Genomic DNA, 17,156 nt, shown 5'->3' on the forward strand with positions numbered 1-17,156 from the left:
CAAAAAACTGTATCGTTTGCTTAATAAATTGAGTTCACGGTAAGTACTTAAACTTAACGGTTACTTGAATTATGTTTTACACCAGATGTGTCTTCTCACAAGGGTTGCGGTATTGTAGCGATTTAAATGAAGTTAAACAACGATGTGGTTCCGGAGATAATATGTTGTTGTTTTTTGTCTGATAATAGGCGCAGGGGGATTTTCGCACTATTTTTAAAAGCTCCAAATTAAACTTGCAGAAACCTCTTTATGTGGCCAGGAAATGTATAGCAAAGGCTTGGAAGTCTGATTCCCACACTCTCATCCACAGATGGTCTGTAGAAATGAACAGTTGTATACCTCTTGAAATGATTACATATAGCCTCAGAAAGAAATATAGTTTATTTTTGAAAATCTTGCATCCTTATTTGGTACAACACTAAAAGTACCATATGACTGTAACTCTTTAGAGCTCTCTTTGCACTGTGTCACCCTATGCACAAACTATTTTTTATAATTTTTTATTTATTTAATTGATTACATTTCATCTACTTGTGTATTTTGTTTTATTAACTTATGTAATTTGTTGTAATGTTTAATGTAGTGTGCTCCGTCTGCACGTTCTCTTGCATTGTGAACATATTTGAACAAAATATAATATTTCCCCCCCGAAAAAACCTCCATCTACATATCTACAAGGTTGGAAGTAGTTTTACTAGATTTACCAACTTTAGGAGCGCGTAGCTACTTTCATTGTTTTAATCTAGCGTTTCTCAAGTTTACCAACCTTTAAGTCTTAAAATTGAAGAAAAATACATTTAAATAAATACAACGTAAAAGTACAAATTAACCAAGAATCATGGCGTCATCAGATCCTGTGTTTTGGTAAATAAAAAACAACTCACGTTCGCCATTTTGTACATCATCATGTCTTTATTTGAGTGTAAACAAACTCTGAAAAGAGCATCAGCCAGGTTCTTGATTATTGGCAATAACATGATTGATTTCTTTTTGCAAGTCATGGATAAAACATGATCACTCCACTGCAAAAAAAAAAAGCTCTTCTTAAAACAAGTCGTGTCATTTCTGTCCTCCAATCTTATTCATGAAGTAATGCACTGACCATAACTTGAAACTGATGGATCATTGTATTAATCAAGAAAAAGAAAAAACAAATGTCTGGAACAAAATTAGATTATCGCTCCATAACTTTTCCCCCCTCAATAAATAAGATTTTAGGACGACTTATTTGTGGCTTTTTTTTTGCAACGTGTATAATAAATAACATGACACTTCCATGTGAACCGTTTGCGCCCTCAGTTCAGTCTAGCAGGGTAACGTCTCCTCGTCTTAGTTGGTGTATGCAGTGGTTCTCACTACTGTATAAGGTGCTCTGCCTGTGTGTGTGTGTGTGTGTGTGTGTGTGTGTGTGTGTGTGTGTGTGTGTGTGTGTGTGTGTGTGTGTGTGTGTGTGAGAGATAGAATGACAGATATAGAAATGTCATAGCTTGAGAATGTGATCCTGTCAGAATGTGCTGATGTGTCTGTGGTTTAGAGAGTTGGACCCGGCGGGGCGTCCAGAGGCTTATTAGGTTAGTAGTTCATCAAATCATTAAATACGGAACAGGTGAAGAGTTGCAATGCAATCCGTCACTTCCGTTGAACACGAACAACAAATATATTTACAAATCAAGACAAAGAAAATACACAAAATGAATTTAAAATCACATTCAGAACCACAGACGGAGAGAAGTCGTTATGGGACTTAACGCGTGAGAATGAAACATGTAGTGTGTGTGTGACCTATTCGGACTGGCAGGAGGCTGTGTGTGGCAGAATGTTCCCTCCATATATATATATATATATATATATATATATATATATATATATATATATATATATTTATATATATATATATATATATATATATATATTTATATATATATATATATATATATATATACGCCCCTCCTGGAACCAATCAACAAGAAAGCTCAACATCAGCCTCCGTCTTCAATGACAAAAACACATTTTCATTTTCATTTTGGTCCCAAATGCACACAAACCACCGGCAGAGTTTAGCAACACGCTGCTTTCACGGCAATTACGTTTATTTATTTTTACGCTCTTGTGCATTTTCATGTACAGCCTAAGCTTTTGGGGTTGCTGTCTGGAGCGATCGCGCCCTGTACTACTGGATTTTTAATCCCACCGTTGTTTTTGCTTTCGCCGATTCTACCTCGGTGAGCAAAAACATACAAACAGGCCCTCAGACTTCAGCTTAGTCGTCTCCCAAGACCAACACGTAGTGCGGTTTGAGAGCATGAAAGCTTTACGAGCAGCAACAACAAAAACACAGCTCGTGCTCAAGGTTTTTGTGGATGTGAGGAGGCGGATATTAATGTTGGAACCGCCGACACCTTTGCTTCATATTTGAGTCTGTTTGGGGAAAGCCAAGCAGCACCAAAATCAATCCAGGTTCAAAGCATATAGATGCTAAAGGAAAGCAGTCTCTTAGGACGGGTTGGGGTCAGATGATACTGCCAATTGAAGTGAACGGGGAAGATAAACAATGTTTTGTATACAAGTAAACCTGTTGGCTACGGTCTGGATGACGGATGTGGTTACGGGACCAGAACGAAAACATCAAAACTTTCAAGTTGCACTGAAATAAGCACACCAAGATGGAGAAAATGGGTTTGCAGGTGTGTCTTTGAAGGGGGAGGCTGGTTTGTGAGCCGTTGCAACTCCTTTTGTTGAGCATCGGTATGCATGCATGCATGTATGTATATGTGTGTGTGTATGTGTGTGTGTGTGTTGAATCCTTCTACCGCACCTCCTTTTTAAGGCTTTCCAGCTGCTTTGGATCAAAGTCAGTCCCAGGGGCATAATTCAGCAGAAAACACTGAGTTTAAAAACATCGTCGCCTTCCTTAGCGTGCCGCTGAATTACATGTTTCAGACGCGTTTCAACACCTACTTGATCTTTTTGCCTCACAAAAAGACGGGCCGATGTCCGCTCCAGCCTCTCGTCTCCTGCCGGCATCGATTCGCTCGCTTCGTCTGACGTCAAAAAAAAAAAAATCATTTGTTTCTCCGTTTGAGACATTTTTAAAAACGCTAAAACACGAAAAAAAAAAAAAACTGAAATTGTCAAATCAGGATGGAAAAGGGCAAGATTCACATCCAAGACTTGGCTGTAAGCGCTCAAGCTTGAGGTCACGAGAGCGCGACCGATGTGCCACAGACGAAAGCCAAAAATGTAGAAACAGCGCAAGAGGAAAGAGGAGAAGAAAAACTGTCATAATGTTAAAATGAACCCCACACTGGCCACGAGATTAGAACAGATAAAACAGTACATTACTATATGCGTCATCATAATTACCGATAGATATATAGCAGTCACAGCCACCGCCATCCAGTTTGAGAACCATATTTGACAGAAAGGGAAAGAAGGAGGAGGAGTTTCTCTTTCTGGAATTGGATTTAAATAAATAATCTGTTTAGTTTTTTTGTGTGAGTGCATGTGTGTGCGTTTTTCTTTTCTTTAAAGCCATCTTTCCTCCTGCCTGGTTGGGTTTGGGAACAGAAGGAGCAGGGCGCTCTATGAGAAGCTCTGGAGCGGCTGGCTGACCCTCATGCAGGCCCAGTAGAAGGCCCGGGCCAAGGTGACGAGGACCAGGAGAAGCAGCGCGGCCCACGAGGCGTAGATCCCCTGGTACGTCTCAGCCTTCGCCCACGTTCCAGCCTAGACAGACGTTTCAGAGAACCACATGCTGAGTGCGTGACGGCGACAAGAAAAGCCCCGGAGACAGGGCGCTAAAGCTACAATAACAATGTTATTACATGACCCATTTATGTTGGTGCAAATTGTGCAAGAATCCAGAGATTTTAAAAAGATGAACCGGTGTGTTTTTTTCTTTAATGACTGCATAGCAATGTGGTTTTTAATCAAAGACACTAATTCACAAATTACGCATCCAACGGCTGTGATCAATCCACCTGCAGCAGACTGATGCATCGCCACTGAATTGTCGGGGGGGGGGGGGGTACTAGAGGAAATATCTTCGCCATCAAGTATTGAGTGTGCAGCTGCTCCGAAGAAAATTATTTAATGAGGATGGTAAAAGTGACTTTGAGAGAACCCAGAGGGACCGTCTGAGAATATAGAAATATGAATTCCGGTTTCAAAGTCACAGCACCAGAGTAAAGCTAATATGGGGAGAACGAGTGGAAATAGAGTTATGAAACATTAACTAGGAGGCGCTTTATTCATCAATATATCTATATAGATATATGGTTGTATTGCTGTCTATCATAGGATTCATGTAATGATTTGTTCCCTGTTTTGATGCCAGAGGACCTGCCGCACATGTTTAAGGCAGAGACTCAGGTTGTGTGTGTTACAAGTGAGTGTTTGTGTGTCAGGCAGATTCCCTTCATCGTTATTTTAAAGAGAGCGCGACCGGCAGCCGTATCGAACGACGAGGTCATCAAAACAGCTCGTGCCAAGCTGAGGGAAAAACATCAAATATGCTGAAAGAGTAACAGATACGTTAAAGTCTTCCCTCTCCTCCTGTAAGCGATGTGTGAAGTTTAACGATTCAAGCTGCTCTCCGGGGCCTTGGCAGTTTTTAAATGGCGTCTCTTGGCTCACGAGTCAGGACTACGTCGCAGCTCCAGAAGCTCGCAGCTGTGATGGCGATGGATCTTCTTAACTACCTTCGTGTACTTTTTAAAACCGCTCCAGTATTCCTCTAATTAAAAGCAGCCTGGAACGGATGGTTTGATCCCGTTACTCGTTGCCGATAAAGTTTACCGCCGCAGCTCGGAGATTAAGCCGTCAAAACTCGTGCTCCTGTGCCGTGCTTATAATTAAAACGGCCTTTTTTTTTATTTTTCTGCTTTTATTGAACACAACACGATCTCACGGCACGGCATTATATTGCCACTACGCCCGCATTACGCAATGTTGTACACACACACACACACACACACACACACACACAGTGTTAAGTGCATCTCTGCCGTTTCATGCTCGTCTTGCACCCTCTGCTGTTTGTAGAGCAGAATGTAGTGACGCTCTACTTCTCTCTAGGTAAACTGGGTTTTAGTCTCGTCTGCCAAATTGTGATCTATAAATGGGAGATTGCTCTATCGTTGCGACGTACAAACTATAACAAATATGAATATTTATTTGCATGCACAGCGTAACGGAGAGCAAAACAGGAAAAAGGGAAGACGAGAACCAGCAGACCTGAGCGCTGCTTACAGGCAGACAGGTTCTGTTTGTGCTGCGTCTCACTGACAAATGGTGGCCTGTCACATGGCGTCTGGAGAGCACGGGCTCCTTGTTTAAAAAGGGGAGATTGCGATCGCATCGCTTCTTCCTACTGCCTTTGTTTTTATCTGCAATTGCGAGAGCAGCATATTATGAAATAACCAAAAAAAAAAAAAAAGGCAGGATTTTTGGAAGAAATGAGACGAGGGCTATTATTTTCTGTTGACGCCCTCCAAGGCCAGATATCGATGAGCTCATGTTAATGCTGGACGAGAGGTCGGCCGTCATGTGTGGCGTCCACTCACCATCAGCCCGGCGGTGGAGATGCTGAACAGCATGCAGAGTAGAAAACACCACAAGCTCCGTCTCCGGGGATACCTCTGGCCAATGGAGGAGCTGCAGGACCCACAGAGGAGAGAGGGAGGAGGGGGGGGGGGGGCGGCAATAATTAGATTAGGAAATTAAATCTACAACACAATGATATGAGCCTTGTCCACGGCAGCAATTTGAAACTGGAGCAGCTCAATAGAATTCAGCCAGCATTCATTTCAATATTCACACCTGCGTTTCCTGTCAAACCATATTTGAAAAAGTCCTATTACATAATAAGGATGTGGGTTGAAACATACATTTTTTTTTTTTTAAGCACATAAACTATTCCAGGATCAAACATTTTAGTTTGCACATTTTGGGAATGCATAACCTTTCTTTTTTTTTATTACTGCAACCAAAGCAGGTAAACTCAGCGGGGCTGAGGGTAAGGAAAGATGATAGAGAAACACCTGCAGAAATTCAACACGTGTCCCGGGTCCGTGCCGCTCCTGGGGTTCTTTCAACCTGACCAACTTAAATCTGATGACTAAAGCTGTTCATTAAAACCGTTACGACCCACCTGTGTGTTGCAGTAATGCACCTGACACACGTGACGCCTCGGTTTCAGCACCATGTGAGGTTCAAACACGAGGCAACCTGTTGCTTCAGCCTGACAGATTCCATTTGCTCCTAAATGGACAGCGAGACACTGAAAGCTTGAAGTTTTATCGACACGGTTCTGTTCAAAACCAGTAATCACACGAAACTAGAACCACATCGATGTCTGTCTGGGAATTTTTCATAATTAGCATATTCATTCTTCTTCAAAAATGACCTTTGACCATCGACCAGTTCATAATGCCAAACTAGAAGAAATTCCTTCCCGGTGTTCCCGAGATGAATTGATACGCATCACATGCCCGCCAACTCCAGTTCAGAGACGCCCAGTGAACTTAGGAATGCGGTTTGTAGCAAAGTCAAAAGGAAACTCCCGAGGTACGAAGCACAAGCGGAGCTAGGTCCCAGCGATGAGAAACCTTGTGATGTCACAAGGCGCGTTGACGCTCTGCGGCCGCCACGGACCCCGAAGCCATTACCTGCTCGCTCGCCGAGAGCCGAGCGTTCGCCGAGTGAGAGCTTCAGCCGACCGCCTCGGGGCGTGAATCTACAATGTAGGAGCGCAGTGGGAACGGAGGGATGTGATGGATGAATCGCTTACAGCTACTTACACTTTCCTGCAGTGTGGGCACCGGGCCAGCGTCCGGTCTGTGAACTCTGTCCACTGATATTACAAAAAAGACAAAAGACATGCACACCTTCAGTTTCAGCCACACACAAACAAAAAAACACATTTGACATATGAGTTGTAATAAATGATAAAAAAAACAAAAAACAGTATGAGTACATCAAGTACCAGCGTTCAGATTCTCATTCAGAATCAGAAGAATGTTCATTTCTATCAAAATGGTCATGATTTGTTTTGGACGTTACTTGCGAGGCAACATTAACATATCCAGAGAGTTCAAATGTATTTGCTAAAGAAAAAAAAGGTAGGAACGGCTAAGTGCAAATATGTGGAGGTGTTAAAAGTGCAAAGTCCTTCACGGCTTGCTGATCATGTGTTGGCATTTGGAGTTAATGTTTTGCTGCGTTCGTCTTGGCCAGAAGGTTCACATAGAAGAGACCAGAGTGATTTATGGAGGTGGAGTAAAGCTGCATCCTGGAGGAAAACAACGGACTAGTAGATTAATACATCTGTACTGTAGTTGTGGTTTTTAGATTCAGGATCTTTTCTGATATCGGTCATGTGTCTTGTTTCGTTTTGGCATTTTTGGGTGTTTTGTTATTTAATTTGTCTCTTGTCTGCTTTGCACTCTGACTTTTGGTGACAAATGAGTTTCCCCACTGGGGATTAATAAAGTGTTTCTAATCTATAATAAAAAAAAAAAACTTTTTTTTTTTTTTTCTTCTCACCAACAATTGACCTTCCAATGACAGAAAAAAAAAAAAGAGGAGAAAAGTTCACTCACTAATTCAGCATTGAAATCGACGCGAGTACAAATCCGCCCTGACGGGGCCAATGCTTTGACTCAAAGTGAATAAGGAGATTGTACAAACTTACAATAAATGCCTTGTCGGATTACAGGCGGCCTTGTATAAACACGCCTGCTCCTTCTGCTGCTTCTGCTGCTGCATGGATTGATGACTTACTGTAAAAAACTTAACCAAACCATCCCAGCTCTTGGCAACAGGTGCTTGCGTGCGCGCCAGCCAAAGAAAAAATGACAAAGAAAAATAGTCTCCTCTCAGGCTGCAGACATCTATTCCCTCCCTCACGTTTGGAGGGGTGATACATGTGTACAGCCTGCAGAGAAGAATACGCCGTGCATGCTATGCATTCGTCTTGTTATGAAGAAGAAGAAAGAAAATAATCTGTATTGGAGGCACAGAGAACATTATCACTAGGTCTGCGACAAAAAAAAGGTTAATTGCGCCGCCACTCAGGGCAGAGATTTGGATTTTCATTCAGCCTCGTTGTCTCTAAAAGGTCCACCTGAATGCTAAACACCTTCAATCATCCATCCAACGTCTAACTCTATTCTGCCCTTTCTCCTCTTCTTCAGCCATATATCCCGACCATCTTTACCTGTCGCACACATTGTTAAAGAGCACTGACGTTAACATTCTACTCCCTTCTTTAGCACAAAATGGCCACGATATATCAGCGCAGGGTTGGTGGGGTGTATTGATCTCCACCGATAACTCAACATTTACTTGGCCACGGTGCTTTTCAATAACTCACCGTTTCTGGCTGTGCTACAGTACATTTCACAACAAAAACCTTGCAGGCCTACTGAAACCGTCACAAGATATTTCAGCGAATAAAACGCTAAGAGCTCCGGCCGGAAGCCAAAGAAGCACACGCCAAAAGCAGTTTTATTATTCAGCTATTGTACAAAGTAATGAGTCACCTCTTCACGAACACTTTTAACGGATCCCAGCTCCCTATAGGGGGATGTGATTTTATTGGTTGTGCCTTTTTCAGACCGTATTCAATTTAAAGAGGTCGTAGAGGGACCTGAGCCAGAGACGTAATACTTTGCACTGTTGCTGCAATTCCTTCTGCCTGTCAGAGGCTGATAAGAGCAAAAATCAATAAGCGTCGTTTTATGCCATTGTTACTAATTCGATGAATAAATACAAAATTATAGTAGTTAGATTTTTGTTATTTCAAAAGCCTATGTGAAGAGAAAAATAATTCGATTTTTGTATGAAGAAAAAGTTAGTGGAGCATTTTTGGAAAAAAGTTATTATTTTCCTTTTCTTTTTTTGCAAACAGTGAAATCAGACGATCAATACCACTTCCATGTGTGTCTGGAAGCCTAAAGCTAAGCTAGCCAGCTGGTGGCTGCGTACTTGACAGACAAACGTGAGAGTAGAATTAATCTTCTCATCAAACGCTCAGCAAGAAAGAAAAGAAACAAATTCGCCCAAAAAAAAACCCAACTATTCCTTTAAATGTGAAACAAATGACAACTGTATTTCATCAAGGTTACAGAAATAAAACGTTAAAACAGAGCGAGCGTGGTACCAGGAAGGTGTTGCTGCAGTGTCCGCAGGAGACCCGGGCCCCGGCCGGCTGGGGATCAGGACTGGCCGGACCAGGATGAACTGGACCCAGATTAATTATCCTCTTGCTGGAAAAAGACAGAGAGGAAAAAAGATTTTAAAAAAATGAACATTCACACCACAAGCGGCTCGAGAAATCACTCAGTGTAAAGTGAAAAGCTAATTATCTCTGTGGAAAGGCTGACGACAGTTTAACTTTTTTGGGGGGGGATTCATCAGCAGCCAATCTTCTCGTTATCATTAAGACTTGCTTTTCTTTAATCAGCTTCCTCCTCAGACGACTACAGTCGCTCAGAGTCCCTGATCGGACAGCAGAGAAGCGTCTGCTCCAGTCAGCATGTCTGGATCGAATGCAAAACAGTGGCGGTTGGAAGGTAAACTCTCCGGAGCAATTTAATGCAGGAAAAGTGGCCTCTGAGGAATCTCTGCCACCTTTTTCCCCTCCTTTAGCATCTATTTTTCAGGGCGCGACGGCTGCGGCCCCGAGATTAAAATAGTTCATCTCTCGGGAACCCGGCAGAGAGCGGCGTGCCGTGTAACGAGGAATGACCAATCACGCCAGCAGATGGCTCTACTTTCCACCGTAAATATCAGTGTGCAGTGAATACGTGGAGGAGGAGTTAGTTGTTTTACTTTTTCCTCCGAGGATGTCGCAAACATCCGGTTGAGAAGTCAGACGAGAGCTACTGTGAGGGATTCCTGCTGCTGGATATCTATTTCTTTGTTTTGACTTTGTTTAGGCGAGTCAGTGCTGCTAATTTACAGCCACTTCTTCATCATCATCATCATCATCATCATCGCAGGACAGGACACACCGTCCCATAAAGATAAAATAAGATAAGATAATCCTTTATTAGTCCCGCAGTGGGGAAATTGCAGGATTACAGCAGCCTTGCACACAAGAGAAACACACATAGTAAGAAAAAATCAAGTAATATAAATAACAGTAAGATTAATAAAAAACAGTAAAGAAGGTGAATACAGTAGCAATTAAAAGTATATAAAAGTACTTAAATGTATTTATATTACACCAGATGGGTGCAATCAAAGTGTGAACAAAATTAAAGTGAAGGATGAAAGCGGCACAGCTGATGTTTTTAGACGCACCACGCAAAACAAATTGCAGCATCTCTTTTATATTAACAATATCTGTGATACATAAGTACAGGCAATATTTTTTAAAGAAAGTTCAAACTGAAACACATTTTGGGAACAAGATTCCTGAGTCGTAACGTGCAGTAATTTCAAAGCACATTACTGGTTTGCGGGCAAGTTGTGAAATGTGTTTTGTTTTTTTAAGATACGAGGATATGTAATTTGTTTAAAAAATAAAAAACAAAGTGCCTTGTGCATTTATGACAAAATATTTGTTTTAAAGCAAACTGCCTTATGATCTGCACTGAAGCTGACAGATGAATGATGTGCTGCAGATCATTATGACAAAAAAAAAAAATGACACACACTTACATTGCAGAAGAAACTTAACTCCCTAAAAAGACGGCTCAACATGTTGGTCTTGCACATTTTCTACCTCGGGCATAAAAGAAAATGAAGTATAGTAAAAAGCACAGTATCTCTCTTCCCAATTACACACGGCTGCAGCAGCATGATGTTCGCATGAGCTGCCAAAGCCGTTTATTCCCAGACACTGAAATCAGCCTTCTGCTTTCCGTTTTTTTTTTTTTTTTAACAATAAAAAACCAGAACACATCTGTTTGCCCTGTAAACAGTGTTTTATGGCTTTTTGTTCAGCTCATTTCCCGACCGAAGGCAACAGAAACTTTTCTTTCTTAAACTGTATTTGAACTTGAAGCTACCCAGTGACGCTTTCTTTATGTACTGGAAAATAAAATAAAAAAGAAAGAGGACATTCATTATAACTCATGGAACCGTTCACTTAAAGAGACTTACAGTATATATATTAATGAATTTGCTATGCGAGTATTTGGTTAGTAGCAGGAATTGAGCTCATAATTAAAGCATCTTATGTGATATTTAGCTGCAAGGTGCCGATTGAAAATCAAACCTCAACATAATCCCCATTGCTCAATTAAATGTGGCCCAACATGAACACGTATAGTACCCATGCCGACGTCATACGGATGAAGTGCAGAAGTGAAACACGTGAAGCGGCTGCTCTAATGAGGCTGTTATTTCCTCGTCCGACTCACTGAGCGCCGCTTGCAAACTGTGCCAGGAGCACAGCCCTAATTGAGGACTGCTGCTCCCACTGCACCTTGTTACCTTCTGCCTCACTTCTCTCTTACACACACACACACACACACACACTCACACTCACACTCACACTCACCAATATGGCCGTGGACAGGCGATCCTCTGGGAGGTGACTTTGCAGATGAGCAGACAGTTGCAGGGGCAGCGGACGTACTTCTTCCCTGCCGGGGCGTTCTTAATGGGCTGCAGAGGGAGACAGAGGCGCACAGGAAGAGCAGATGAGAAGACGGCACAACAACGAGGTAGAATAGAGGAGATTGCAAGCCAATTATTCTTGACGGATGAGAATTAACCAATGCTACTCGAAGGAGAGAGGTACGCTGGGAGATATTTGAAGCCGGAGTACTGTAGTTGCGTTGTACGCAATGGAGGGACAGTTTTCATCGGTTCAAGAGCCGCTTGTTGCCGTTGAAACGACTGAACAGAGCAATGCAATCATTCGCACATCGAGCGCTCATTCTTTGCACGTTCAGAGTCGCATATTTAACCCAAAATATGTCAAGTGCGACCGAACATTTCTATCGGTCGCACCGGTGCGGTCTGGTGCGTGTGTGTGGCCGTAAAACATACCGGTGATTTCAAACAAAGAGAACTATTGATTGTATTTATATGAAGAAGAAGAAGAAGAAGAAGAAGAAGAAGAAAAAGAAGAAGAAGAAACACAGCCATGACCGTTACATCAGTCTCCACCCTCGAAAGACCCAACATAGACCCCGAACTTGCCACTTGTCTCGTACGATGCCTTGAGGTGCCGGATTCATTCAAAAGGTGTGCATGTGGGCGTGTGAGACACTGTACATTTAATTACATAACTTTTACATTAGTCAGTCATTTTCACGTGACATTTTACATTTTGTCTTCTTCATCTACTATTCGCAGTAATGTTGACAAAGGCTCCTCAGACCGACCAAAAATCCTTGGCGGAGAGGGCCCCATCTAATCCAAAAAAAGCATCTAACTTCACCTGTATTGCTTTTTTACAATCATGTAAATATTGTGTTAAGAAATTACCAAGGCATATGGGAACCAACAAAAAAGTAAAAACGCTTAAAATATATTATTGCGGCACCAAAAAGGCGCGGTGAAATTCGTGGGTGCTTCTATATCTATATCATGTTCAAGTGAAACAAATGTCAAAAGATAGTCTGGAGCGATGACATTTATTAATAAAAGCCTTCTGGAGACTTTCTGCAAAGCAGCCGGTGTATTTAGCGACGCACCTCAACAGAGGGGAACAAATATAGAAAAAGTATCTGATCCTGTATTAGTATTCCTCCTACTGTATATTAGAATATTGTTATTGCCGTATGCGCTACAGTATTTAGTATTCACATTGGTCGCATTATATCTCAACATAACTGGCTTGACGTATCCCCGATCCTCCAATTATTTAATATGTATGTGTTGCTAAGAATTACATGTTGAACGAGTGTATTCTTTTAACGACCAGGTGCACGTCTTGTTTGTATCGTCTCACAAGGTCACATTACACCGCCAGACAAAATCAGTTGTCAAGGACATCGTTTGAGCTCACGGGGAGACCTGCAAACACTCTGTATTACACAACTACAGCTGCACCATCAACGCACCTTCCTCTGGAGCTAATAGAATATCCTGCTGGTGGTTTCTCTCTCCATTGCGTCAGTAAAACTTTGACTAACAAGATCAGATTGAGTACCATCAGCTCCCCGTTCCATCATTAATATCCCTCCCAACAGCTGTGGGAGTGGAGTTTGTATCCGCACTGGAGGGAGGGAGGTAATCATGAAAAATAATATTACATGTGGTCATTATGTGGTGGATTGTCAAATTTCAGTCACCTTTACTGATTAAAATGACTGTAATATAGAGAGGTGTCACTGTCAACATTTAAATGTCATTATGGCTGCTGCAGACTGTGTTGCTGTTGAAATGTACAACATTATACTGACAGGTGTTTCCATTATTCTGCTCATTTTAAAGCAAAAGTGTATGACTTGAAACAAAATATTGTGCAGTTGCAGGAAATTTACCTTTTCCACCACCTTTAAATGAAATAGGTTTCTTTATGAATCTTTGAATGGGACGTCTCAATATATAATAATTGCTTCCGCTCGATCAGCTCTGATTGACGGGGAGAGAACAGAGATGTTCTGCCTTGTGATTATTGCCACATTACCAAAGACAGAAATCTGTGGCAGTGAAATAACAATTTATAATTGTTTACTACTTGTGATAATTGTCTTTTCGCGCTATCCGTCAAATTAAAGCTGGGCAAGACAGAATTATCAGAACATGCCTCATTCATCAGGCTAATTAACAACGGAAGACTGACACACAAAAAAAAAAAAAAGATCAAACCCATGTTTTTCCTTCTGTCCATATTCATGTAGAAATCTTTGAATTTGAGCCAAAACTTTACTGTATGACGCCGACGATGAAACCGATTTCGGTCCAAAATTGCGACCTCATCTGTATGTTCCATGTGGGTTGTGTCAAACAATCTATATGTGCACGCCCTGAACATATTTCTGCACATGTACATATGTTCCCTCCACATTTCACACTTCAACTTCCATCTGTAATCCGATTTTCACCGCTGGTGACGCTCAACCGAGGAGACGATTTCACGTGCGCTATCTTCAGCAACTTTCTTCAGCAACTATCTCATGCAACTCGCCAATCGGTACAATTTCTCTGAGAGGCTTTTTTTCCTCAAGTGATGATCAAAACTTGATATTATTTATTTATTTTCAACTGACTGAGTAATGAGGAGACAACGCATCTGACTCCACCAGACGCGACCCAGCTCGTTTCACAAGTGTCTCTCTCTGTGCTTTGTACTGTTAAAATTAAATAAATGCATATTTATATCTATATATGCATGGCGCTATCCGTGTTGCTGAAGTAGTGGCGGTTCATTCTGACCACTGGCATTAATAAATCAAAGCCTGACATGTACTTTTAGTCAAAATCTTGCCTACTTGATTGACTCGCAAAGAGCTTACAAAATATTTGTGCAGTAGCATTACACAACACGGACTGTGTTAAATATTTTAGTTTACATCACAAACCAATAGTAAACATTTGGAAGAGGACCTACAGCGCGTCTACAATACTTCATATACATTTAAATTACATCGCACGGACCAAGCAGATTAAATAAATCATCATAAACATCATACTTCATAAAGGTTTTCATGATGTGTTAACACTATAGCCATCGCATTTAAGGGTTTTTTCAACCAAATAGCAACAAAAAATACTTTCTAAAAACAACTTTCTAGCAAAAAACCTTTCCACACGGATTACAGGGACTATTAGTGACCTCTGTGGATTATCCAGAGTAATGAGGACACTGATTCTGGAAACAGATGAGTACCAAAAACTAAATGAAATTCACCTCAAAAATGTTAGAGACACATATCTCAAAGGCTGGATTAAATAGAAACTAAAACTCCCGTGTGGGTAGACACCACTAGAAGTTTATGAGAGAAAATGTGTTTTTGTAATTTGTGTGAAACAACCCTTTAAAGTAAAATACTGGTCAAGTATGTGTACATCTATGTGTCTTTCAACTGCATACAGTATAGTAGAGATGGCCGATAAACTGATTTTATCAATTAATTTGAATTAATGGTTTAGAGCGGTCTTGAGTGGGTGTCTGTGTACAATAACATACGTTTCATTTTTTTAGCAATTTAGTTTAAAAGGGAAGTTTGATGAAAGTGAATTTGTCTTTTGTAGGCCTAGATTGATTTTAGGAAGAAAAAAGTGATGTGGAAAAACCTTTGTGTGCATTACTCTGAAAACATACCGTGGCTTCATTGCAAACCCCGCACTTCACCACATGTTGGTGGATCTTTCCCTCCACGGAGATCAGGCTCTGGCACACCCTGCAGCTGATAACAGGTGCACTGCCACTCTCCGGGGAGGTGAGAGGGGAGTAGGGCGGCGGGTCCTCCCCGAGGAGCACGGAGGGCTGCGTCGGGCTGGGGAACGGAGGGAAGCCTGCACAGGATAAGGCGGAAATGGTGAATAACAAAAGTTCTCCGACCAGAAACAAATGAATGGATTGTTGCAGGAACACAATTACTAGAGTTGTGCAAAAAGGCCTAAATTCCCATGACAAGTAAGCTCTTATGTTGCGATTAACAAGATAATACGATTTAGTCTCGAGGTGGACTGGAAGGAGCTTTAGACGAAAAACACTCTCGGAATGCTGATTGGGGTTAGTTTCAACAAAAAAAGAGTCTAGTATTAGTGAGAGACAGACGTCGGATTAGGAATGAGTTAGTAAACGGGACAGTTTAATGTAGAAACCAGATGAAACTTACATTAACTAACGGTATCTGCTCTACATTGTCAGCAAGCAGACAGTTTGTGAGAGCAAACACAATTGGGAGCAATACATTTCCCATTAATGTATTTACCCGCATGTCCCACCCTATGTGAGGCGCCATTGGTCGCAGCATTCCCTCACCAGCCTCCTGAATGGCTGTCTCATGTGTCAATCAAATCAGGTGTTTCTCAGATGCTAGCTAGCTAAGCGGTCCAGCTACCTAGCTTGCCGGCATTCCGCTGTTAAAAATGCACGCAAAAATGTGCGTCAGGGAACGTAAATTAAAATACGTCTTCGTATTAATATTGCTGAACTGCACAAGTAAAGCTTAGCACGCGCGGGTTTACCGGTGCTAGAAGAGTGAGCTAGCTAGCTAGCTACCAAGCTAATACCTAACGGTTGCTAGGTTGGTTGGTTGCTAAGGCCTTCAGTCTCTTGTTTCAAGTACCGGTTGCAACAAAAAGATGGCACATTTCATCCATAAAGACAGACTTTAAAACGCGTACATTGCACCGAACACAGTCACTACAGGCCAGGTAGGAGGCGGGCTAACCGGACTGCCCTGTCAGTGGAGGCCAACGTTAGCTCGGCTCCTTGAGACTGGAGTCCGGCGGAGAGGAGAGAGGGCTCCACCATGGATACTCACTCTGGGGCTTCTTGGGCGCTCCGTACGGCGCCGCACCGGGAGACACCCCGCCGCCGTTACCGCTGCCGAGACCGCCATCTCCCAGATCCGATAGTAACGGGGACCTCTCGCCGTCCGCCATACCGAGAGCCAGGCGTGGGGAGAGGTGGTGGTGGTGGTGGTGGGGTGGGGGGGAGGGAGGGAGGGAATAGTGGGAGCGTGAATACAGACCAATGTTGTATTGTTGTGTCGGAAATGCAGCCGTCACATGATCACACCATCACCACCATCACCACCATCATCATCACCACCACCATCACTGCTGCTGCGGAGGTATGGCACCGCTCACCCAGGGGTGCTACTTCTGCACTATATCGGGGTTATGGAGCCGACCTGTGAGATGCATGGGTTTCCCATCTATGGATCCGGGATGGTTTTTTTTATATATCTTTCTTTATAATTCACATTTAGTATTAAAGTATTCGCAAACATTGTAGTTAAAGTAGCATATCAACTTAAAAAAAACTAAAACTAAAAACTAATAGATAATACCGAGTATCTATCTTCAGTGTTATACTATTATATCATTGTTAGCCATATATGCAAATGACATTTTATCTGAAAAAATAGCTCTTAAATAAATGAAGTGACGTGAAAAGTGTCATAACTCACTACAAAATGTAGTGAAATAGAATCTTAAATTAACATACAATGGTGCTGTCAAAGTAAAGTGCCGAAGAATATTCAGGAATATTACACAGTTAGACACATGCA

The 17,156-nt window shown here is 41.9% G+C and overlaps 1 protein-coding gene across 1 annotated transcript; it reads right to left on the reverse strand.

Annotated features, from left to right (window-relative positions):
* Positions 1-3,582: 3,582 nt before the first annotated feature.
* pip4p1a (phosphatidylinositol-4,5-bisphosphate 4-phosphatase 1a) lies at positions 3,583-16,536 on the reverse strand (the record flags this gene model as incomplete). Its single annotated transcript, XM_079230132.1, has 7 exons — positions 16,404-16,536; positions 15,233-15,426; positions 11,513-11,619; positions 9,164-9,269; positions 6,801-6,853; positions 5,565-5,655; positions 3,583-3,726 (listed from the first exon to the last, which is right to left on the reverse strand). The coding sequence occupies exons 1-7, from the start codon at positions 16,522-16,524 to the stop codon at positions 3,583-3,585; spliced, it is 816 nt and encodes a 271-aa protein (XP_079086258.1). The 5' UTR covers positions 16,525-16,536.
* Between the last annotated feature and the right edge of the window lie 620 nt (positions 16,537-17,156).

The sequence above is a fragment of the Taurulus bubalis genome (genome assembly GCF_910589615.1).
Source record: "Taurulus bubalis genome assembly, chromosome: 1".
Taxonomy (NCBI): Eukaryota; Metazoa; Chordata; class Actinopteri; order Perciformes; family Cottidae; genus Taurulus; species Taurulus bubalis.